The sequence below is a fragment of the Chaetodon auriga genome, chromosome 10, assembly GCF_051107435.1.
Source record: "Chaetodon auriga isolate fChaAug3 chromosome 10, fChaAug3.hap1, whole genome shotgun sequence".
NCBI classification, from domain to species: domain Eukaryota; kingdom Metazoa; phylum Chordata; class Actinopteri; order Chaetodontiformes; family Chaetodontidae; genus Chaetodon; species Chaetodon auriga.
In genome coordinates this window covers 7,577,762-7,586,851 of record NC_135083.1, presented here as the reverse complement: position 1 = coordinate 7,586,851, position 9,090 = coordinate 7,577,762, and the positions used below count along the sequence as shown (strand labels likewise).

General features: G+C 40.2%; 1 protein-coding gene across 2 annotated transcripts; it reads right to left on the bottom strand.

Annotated features, from left to right (window-relative positions):
- Window positions 1-128: 128 nt before the first annotated feature.
- On the bottom strand, window positions 129-6,469 carry LOC143326550 (poly(rC)-binding protein 2-like). 2 transcript variants are annotated; one of them, XM_076740163.1, is made up of 13 exons: window positions 6,131-6,469; window positions 5,175-5,304; window positions 4,970-4,993; window positions 4,848-4,880; window positions 4,606-4,722; window positions 4,376-4,507; window positions 4,156-4,284; window positions 3,982-4,056; window positions 3,751-3,792; window positions 3,322-3,394; window positions 3,170-3,225; window positions 2,854-3,023; window positions 129-1,361 (listed from the first exon to the last, which is right to left on the bottom strand). In XM_076740163.1, the coding sequence occupies exons 2-13, from the start codon at window positions 5,241-5,243 to the stop codon at window positions 1,325-1,327; spliced, it is 957 nt and encodes a 318-aa protein (XP_076596278.1). In that variant the 5' UTR covers window positions 5,244-5,304; window positions 6,131-6,469; the 3' UTR covers window positions 129-1,324. The 2 variants fall into 2 exon arrangements, with proteins under 2 accessions (XP_076596278.1, XP_076596277.1); XM_076740162.1 differs by having other exon boundaries at window positions 3,733-3,792; window positions 6,131-6,287.
- Between the last annotated feature and the right edge of the window lie 2,621 nt (window positions 6,470-9,090).

Genomic DNA, 9,090 nt, shown 5'->3' with positions numbered 1-9,090 from the left:
GGCTGAATGAGACCCCGGCGGCTGTTTTCAATGACTTTAAGCATGTCCAAGCAGATCCTGAACTTTCACATCTGTGTGTGATTAAAGCTGCCTTTACGACATTACAAGACAAAAATGACAGACGACTGTTGAAGCATTTCACATCTTTTTTTTTTTTATTTCTGCATTTCATTTCTTCAACAATTTAATTGCACCCAGATCTACAATAGTTTGAAAACGTGCACAAAAACGTGAGTTTCTTCATCCTGCAAAGAATAATAAAAAATAAAATCTGACCCAGGCAAAAAAAGATAGCAGGAAACTAGTGTTAATTCTATAATTCTCCTTCTAGTTAATCATAATTTAATACCTCAGCATAATATACTTATAAAGACCAATATGTCTTGTAGTTTTGCCCCTTGCAGCATTCCCCAGCCCTGCAGTTAAAAAAAATATTTTCTCTATGTAAAACAAACATTTCAATGTTATTATCATCATCGTCATTACTATGGTCTTAGTAATTTCAGAGAAAAGAAAATATTTTCCTCTCATTCAGGCCCATTCCTGGTGACCAAGGCCCCACCCACCCTTATCAGAATCCAATACACAACAATGCTCAAAAGTCCTGATCGAGAAATAAAACGGATGGAAACACAGGAATGACACAAAACAATTACTCAGCAAATTAGAGGTGAGACATAATGTAGCTTAAAATTCTCCTTATGAACCCGCACTCAACGAGGGATAAATTACCTTCTGACTAAAAGGTTATTCCTGCATACATCTTCAACTGGAGATCATTTACACCCACTAAAACCCGTTAAACCCACAATGCCTCATTCAGGAAGTACAGCTTCAAAAAGATGGCAAATATCAATGAATTCTACTCTTACCAAGGAGCTGTGTATTAAATAAAAATAAATAGATATTTAAAAAGGAAGGGAAAGAACAGTCCATCTATAATGTTATTGTGTGCCTTTTTTTCTTCATTTTTACATTTTCTAAGAAAAATCTGACATAAGAAAAACATTTATGCCTTTTCAGATTTTTCTAAAACTTTTTACCTATATCAAGATCATACAGATATACAGTAAAATAAGAGGAAAAAATACAACAGAACGAAGTCTTTAAAAACTATATGCAAAGGGAATTTAAAAACATAATAAATAAATAAAATACCAATATCATGATGATGGTGTAATTACAACTGAGTAGGTTCATAACCAAAGCAGAGGAGAAAACAGTGAGTCTATAGTACTTGGTTTTTGCATTAAGTTCAATAAGGGACCTCTTGGTAAAAAGTCGGGGGAGGGGTTACATTAGGTGCTGATGAAGATCCTCCATGTCAGTTGGCTGCGAGTCCAGTAGCTTCAGAAGACAGCCTGAGGAGCACGACAACAAACAGGAAACCGTCAGCATTAACATTAAGGCTGCAACTAACGATTGATTTAATTATCCTTATTATATTCACAATTAATTGTTTAGTCCATAAAAATGTCATAAAATTGGGGGAAATGCTCATCACAATTTCCCAGAGCCCAAAGTGACGTCTTCAAATCACTTCTTTCATCTAATCAGCAGTCAAACACCTAAAGACTTCCTTCACTATCAGAAATTAGAAAGAACAGCAGCAAATCTTTACGTTTAAGAAGCTGCAATCAGCAAATGTTTGACAGGATTGATCGATTATCAAAGCATTTATCAATTCATTTTCTTTTAATCGAATCAATTAATCAGCTAATTGTTGCAGCCCAACTTAATTTTTGATTCAAAATACTTCAGCTCATACAGAAAGCTGAACTCTTTAGACAGTGACACATTGCTTGAATGAAATAATGCAGCAAAGTTCACGTATCTTGTTTCATCAGGCGAAGAGCTGCGTTTCTTGTAAGTTTCATTTGCTCAGTGAGTCACTTGAGTTGTGTGGCACATGACTTTCCTGCAGAATATCCTTGAGAATGATGAACTACCTTCTGCAATTTGCCAGTAACAAAAATGGCAGCCAAAAGGTTGAAGTCAGATAAATGAGGAGCAGGACAAATATTTTATACTCCATCCTTAAAATTTTTATCCTCTCCGACCCGGCCAATATTGTTAATAATACATATATTAAACCCTGTCGCACTCCAATCAGTCAGCCAATTGCACTTTGTGTAGCACCTCTCATGCAGGCCAGTGCCATTCAACAAGCTGAGAAGGCTGAGAGTTAACAGCAAAAACATTGAGAGTAATGCATAAAACAAAAGAGGAGGAATAAAAACATTTTGAAACTTCTACAATACAGTCAAATAAATTCCTAAATAAACCACTAATGACCATAAACATTCAAATCAGAGGTCAGGCTAAACATGGCAGTTTTCAGTTTACTTAAAACTTGCCTTCTTATCCAAATTAGAACTTGATGTTCCATTCAGATGTATTTCACAGTTGCAAGTGGGGTGATGCAATTAGTGGCCACGTCAGTCTTCACAGTGATTTCTGCCACCAGTCAAAATTCTGCTGTCTTCGACCTCCCAGTAAGTGACCAGTAGAAACTGCCCTGACTGACAGGGCAGTCCAATGCTTTGGTAAATATCCATCAATTTCATTTCCCAGTCATTAGTCTTATTACTGAGCATGAGGCACATCAACCGTTTGCTTCTGAAGAATTTGACATGACTACTTTCTGCCCAAATTAATACATAAGAAAACTCCAGAATATCAACTGAAAGCAGCTCGTTATCGTGTTACTGACATGTGAGTGTTGAACTCCTCCAAACGCTTTCCACCATCACTTCGATTTCAGATGTAAACAGTCAGACCTAAAACACTGCTGTGTTCCTGTCAACTAGCTGCTCTGTGATGGATGTGTTGCACTAACGTAAAGCCACTTACCGGGCATTGATCAGGTACTCAGCCAGGCTGATACTGGCATGGGAGCCAGTGATGGTGACCTGTCTGTCAGTTGAGCCCTCCACAGGATTGGCAATCTTGATCTGAGCCCCTGACATCTGACGGATCTCATTGATCTTTGCGCCCTGACGGCCAATGATGCAGCCAATGAGCTGAAGAAGAAGGAAAATGGGACAACACATCAACACCGGAAAGATACAAACGGCAAGAAAATACACTCATTCAAAAAGTGTTTCTCAATTTACTTTGTTTCTCACAATCATAGTAAATAAGCAAAGATGAGATTAATGTGACTTACATCGTTTGGAATGGTCAGCTCATGAGAGCCAGTTTGTGCGGAGGCATCCATCCCAGCTGAAGAAATGCAAAGAAACCCCATGAGTGTGTTGACTAGACGGATTATTACAAATCTACGACAATCGCATTCCCTTTTTCAATCTGTCCACCTACCCTGGAAGCCCTGGTTGCTATGTGCAATGGGGAAGGGGCTCTGCTGCATGGCCAGCTGGTGAAGTTTGGTGAGCTGTTGAAACATTGTAGGAGCGGACGTGGAAAGCAAACAAATTATGAGTGAGAAAAAATCTAGAAGACATTTCAAAGCTGAAATTTTGTAATTATTTTTCTTTTGTAAGTGGTTTTTGTGAGAATGAGAGGAAAATATGAAATGGGACATGGAACTAGTGACTTATTTGAAAGGGTAAAATATACATAATTGGTAACTTTAAATAAACAGAATCACTAAAATTATTAAATGGATGTGTATCAGGCAGTGGTGGTTGGAAAACTAAGCGTCAGAGGGATGAAATAAGAAGGTGGCATGGCTTCCCAGGACCGAAGTTGCAAATATATTGGATCACTTACAGAGGGCCCTTCACTTACATCAGGCTGTGGAATGGCGTGCTGCCCTTGGACAGCGTATGCCTGCAAGGAGAAAACAGCATTTAGGAGGGTGTGGCAGTGTCACACACAGTGTACTCCAATATCCATCAGTCTTCTGTTCCACAACAACAAAGCCAGGAGCTCTACAGAGCTACAGCCTGTGTAGAATTAAAACAAGAACTGCTTCAGTACAATGTGGGAATATTTTCCCCCAAAACATTTGTTGTTTACCTGACCACCTGCAAAGATGACTGGAGAGCCTGAGGGTTTGGGTCTGTATGGGATGGTCACTCCCTTTGGTGGAGACTACAAAAACAGAAAACACCCACCAATAATAAACTACCAAGAATATCAGTAGCAGTCATCACAAATTTCCAAAAGAGTAACGATAAACAGCATCTGTACCTCAAGCATGACGACACAGATCTGCTTGACACACTCAATAATGGACTGTGGGGTCCCTGCAACGGTGATGGCACGCTCTGTTGAGTTGGGCAACATGTCCCCTGCTACTTGTACCTGAGCTCCTGCTGACTGCAAAGACAGATCCACAATCCAGAAGAGTTAGAGCACATCAGTAAGACACAGATTCAAGCTGTACAAAAAGAAACATGACGTGACAAACCTCTCTGATTTCCTTGATCTTGCAGCCACCTTTGCCAATGAGCGAGCCACACTGGCTGGCAGGCACAACAAGGCGCATGGTGACCGGCGGTTTGCTGGTAGCTGTACTGTTAGTCATTGAGGTGCTAATGTCCTGGAGGAAAGATGACACAACAAGAGGAAAATCTGTGTCACAACAAGCGTCAATTTTATTGATACAACATGTCTGGCATTGTAGTGAGCAAATCTAACCTCCTCCAGTTTCTCAATGATCATGGAGAAGGCTTTAAAAATGGAGGTGGTGGGCCCTGCGAGGGTTATGATCCTCTCCGGACAGTTCCCCTCTGAGATGTTTATGCGAGCGCCACTCTGCACAAAGAGGAACAAAACAGGAAGTAGCGAATCAGCTGCAGCGTTATCATATGATGCATTAGTCAAAAACAGAAATAATGAACACGTCTTCTAATTTATCGCATATTACAAAAAAATCTTACCTCCTCTCTCATCTTCTTAACCGACTCTCCTTTCTGTAAGGAAAGCACAAATACAAACTTACCAAACGCACCACAGGGACAAGGTGAAGATGGCATCATTCTGGCAGAAAACAACCACTCACCTTTCCAATGATGCTTCCAACTTCCTGAAGAAGAGAACGAAATTGCATGTTAAAGCAATAAATGCAGTCTTCGTAGTTGCTGACAGAGGAAAAACTGAAGTCACTTGTTTATATTGCAACAGCAGAGATTCAATTGAGGAGCGACTTTTGCAACGAAGCTCACATTTTAAACCTGTGACCAAACATTTCATGCAGCCACACTCACCTTCCCATGCATGAGTAGCCTGATGGTTAAGGTGACATTAAGTCCTCCTTCGACCAAACTTGAGTCCATTGCTGCAGCTGAATCCACTAAACTGGCCAACAAAGTGGGTCTTTGGTCACTGGCTGAATGTCTGTAGTAGAGTGGAGAATGAGACCATCAGGGACAAATGTAGATACTGCAAACTATGAGGACACCTCATTAAAAGCCTTGTTTACTATAAAGCTGCTGTGAAGTGCAGCTCAAAGAAGTGATGCGGGCAGTTATCATCTTGTACACTTGAGCTTGTACTGTACTTTAATGCCACTAGCTTGCTACTCCGACAGAATGAGACAGTTACAGTCCAGTAATTCACATTAGACTGGCCTTGAGTCCACTCATTCACGTTAGCACAATGACCCACTGTCTCCCTATGGCAATGGCTATTTTCTGGCATTGAACAGATGTGGCGACATAGCTTGTCGCTATATTTTTAAGGCCTAAATGCAACCTACCAAAACGCCCCCTCCACATCATGGTAGCTTTAAATCGAGTGTGCATCGACAGTAACAACAGGAAGCTCACAGGGTAACGTTAACATCGCAAATCCTATTTTAGAAAGAGCATCACAGCCTCTCACGCAACCAATGTTTGAAGGCTAAGTTAGCACCGTAACATTGCTACCGTCATTTTAACTTCCTACGTTTTTATTAACAGGAATAAATTTACTGCTGGGTTATTAAGCCACCCAAACTGTAAAATACACGTGAAAACAACTAGCTAGCAACTAACTTAGCCTCCAAGTTAAATACAGTTCGGTAATTTTCCGTCCAGGTCGCTAGCGTTAGCATCGTCTAATCCGGGAAATAGCCTGATCCCGCGGCCTACGGAGCGCACTGAGGCACGCAGAGTTATCCCCGTCCTTCACTCTGAAAGCAAAGCAAAGAGGAAAAAAACAATCATATATCTGGAAGTCTTACCCGAACCGTCCCTTGAAGTGTGTTCAGGGGGTGGGTAGGGTGGCAAGGGTAGAAGGGGAGAGGTTCGGGAGGGAGTTTTAAAAGGATCCGGGGAAGAGGGAAGAGACACCGCTGTTCGATCGGACTCCACTCTTCTGCTTGGCACAAAAGACAAAATGAATTCAACTTTGACCTCTCAGCTGCCCCGCCCCTCCAACCGGGTCAACCCCGCCCATCCGGAGCGCCGCCGGCAGATGCTGGAACATCAGACATTTGGCTCATTCAGGCTCACTGTGTTTACGTTCATGTAATTGACACTGACACCAGATTGATGTACTTCATGGGCTGTTGATGTCGGACGGAAGTAAATATTTTTCCAACACTGATTCTAAATGTGCTGTCTTCAAACTCAGCTTCTGTCATGGTTGAGCATAAATAGTATGGGGCCTTAATTGATGATGTAAAGGACCAAATAAGCTAAGAAGACTTAACATTTCATTTCATTATTTGCATTATTTACAATGTTTTTGCAGTTGAAGTGCATTTACTCAAGTAATGTACTTAGAACAAATTCGAGGTACTTTAGTGCTTTCATTGTATTCAGCATTATACTCCATCTCAGTGGGAATTATCATACTTTTTTCTCCACTATATTTGTTAGCTTTAATTACTTGTTATCTGTTCTGTCCAGTAAAAAGTACTTTTCTTCACAGGACAATTGCAAATTTTTCATGATCTTATAGAATATTATGCATTGCTGTAGATGAAACTACCCAAAAGTAGCCTATATAATGATTAAAATTAGCTCAACCATTAACCAACGTCTACAGTAGTATAATACAACACACACTTGAATACAGCAGCATATTAATCCAAAAACAGTTAAATAACAAAATTTTTCCATAAAATATTGTGGTTTGTGTGTATGGAAATGTAATTCTACCACAAAGCCAAGTTAGTTAAATTAACAAAGGTCATTAGTCACAGTTTGCCATTAAAGCACTGCAGTACTAATAGTTTGCATTAATCTGTAAATTGGGCATTAAACAATAGAATCGTTGGAAAACACTCTGATGATGGTAGCATGAAGCTTTCACCTGCTCAGTGTTGGCAATTTTTTTTAAATCAACACTTGTTTAGTGCAAATTGTCCTTATTTTAGGTTTTTAATGAGGATAGAAAAAGACAGTTTGTGTCCTCTGAAGCTCTGTCCAATCCCTAATAACACACTGCTGCAGTTCTCTGTAAGTCCAACAGATGGCACAATAACTCTGTGGGTCTGTGTCAGGAGCCTGAAATGCGCTGGTTGCAATCCTCTTTTAAATCCCACATCCTCTCAAACGTTAGTGAAATAAAAATCATTCAGAGTCGGACATGTTGACTGAGGTGTCCTGACCTTAACGATTAAAAAATTACACGTATTGAACAAGTAGCACTAACCACAGCTCTGCCAAAAAGGCATTTGACCCTGTTAAAGATAAAATTAAATGTAATAGTGATGGTGAAAAGTCATCACTCCAATGAATATTTTATTGAATGAGTCAGAATCTCTAAACATACATTTTGAGTCCTATTAATTATCTGTACTGTACAGTTGGTCAGAATTTAGCACGAGCTGCTCATTGTGGCTGTTAAATTGGACTTTGCTGAAAATGGTAAATTGATTTTGGTAGAATCCAGGGACAAATCCACCAGAGTATTTTAGATATAAACTAAATATCGGTCTAATGTGTGCACCTCCAGGCTTTTACCCCTGATGATATTTGAAAACTGCTGATACAGTATCAACATGCCCAAAAGGTAGACTTCAGGAATTCACCTCTTGCCCCGAAAATAATGAACTTCAGCTTTATTATTTGGGTTTTTTTTATACAAAGAATATGATTGATGACTTTCCTCTTCATGATGGACTGCCTTGTTTTCCGCCTGGCTGTTGTTTTGTTGTTTTGCCACATGATTGATGGGATAAATGAGGATCTTAATTGTCTGCTAGTGTTTATTTTGAATCAGAATAGTGGAGCCAAAGCCCTGGATTGTACAGTTAAAACCCTCAGAATCACGTTGTTATTATGTTAGAGGACCATATAAGCCAGGAGAGCAGAGGAGATAGATAAAATGGAGCAGTATAGCCCTATAACCATGTGTTCATGGTCTGGTTGACACAGTATTCTGCCTGAACTCACCCAGCACATGTTCATTAATCTGGTGCACATCAGAGCACCCACAATACAATTAGTCAATGGTCAGAAAGACTTGCTGTTGTCTGTAACCAATCTTCTATTCCCCTGAATGGTTAATCCTTTATAAATCCACTTCTCCGTCAGAACTGATGTCCTACACAGCGTGGTTTACACACTGTTGTTTACATGCATGACTCATGAATCATGTCTGGCTCAGTTTCGTGGATTCAAAATCACCCCGCGTTCGATAGATTGCCTCCACACTGGAAGAAATTGAGCTCAGCTATTCTGAAAGCAGTTTGTCTCAGCACTTCCTGTTTATTTTTGCGCCCCCCCCCCCCCACCAGACGTGAATCCAGGCAGTAGATGTTGGAGCTGGTTTTACAAAGCCATCTGCACTGCTGCCTGAAATGTGCCAGGCTTACAAGGCTGGTGGTGTTTTTAAAATAGAAGCATAGCTGACCAGATTTGCCCCAAACAGAGACCGTCACGCTCTAGTAACAGGTAAAAACATTTACTGTAAGCACACCCCCTGCATATTGCATGAACAGTGTTGGTTTTAGTTCTTCCTGAAGGAACACTGAAGGGTAAATAAATTAAAAACGCATGAAAAAGACAAAGAACAAGTGGGTTTTTTTTTTGTCATAACAAAAGATGTTTAATTAGGGTAATAAAGCTTGTGTCTTTGATCTGAAGAGCGATCGCTGAGAGATGGATTATACAGAAGAGAGGAGGTGCTCGCTCTTCAGCTTTTCCAATCAGCATAGTCTCCCTGGCCTTTTATGTGTGTCTCCCCTCCCGT

Coding starts and splice junctions, on each gene's coding strand:
- LOC143326550 (XM_076740162.1), bottom strand. CDS start 5,243: ATGGACTCAAGTTTGGTCGAAGGAGGACTTAATGTCACCTTAACCATC. Junction 4,508..4,605: donor TCATTGAGAAACTGGAGGAG/GTTAGATTTGCT, acceptor TCTTTCCTCCAG/GACATTAGCACCTCAATGAC. Junction 3,226..3,321: donor TAGCAACCAGGGCTTCCAGG/GTAGGTGGACAG, acceptor GCATTTCTTCAG/CTGGGATGGATGCCTCCGCA.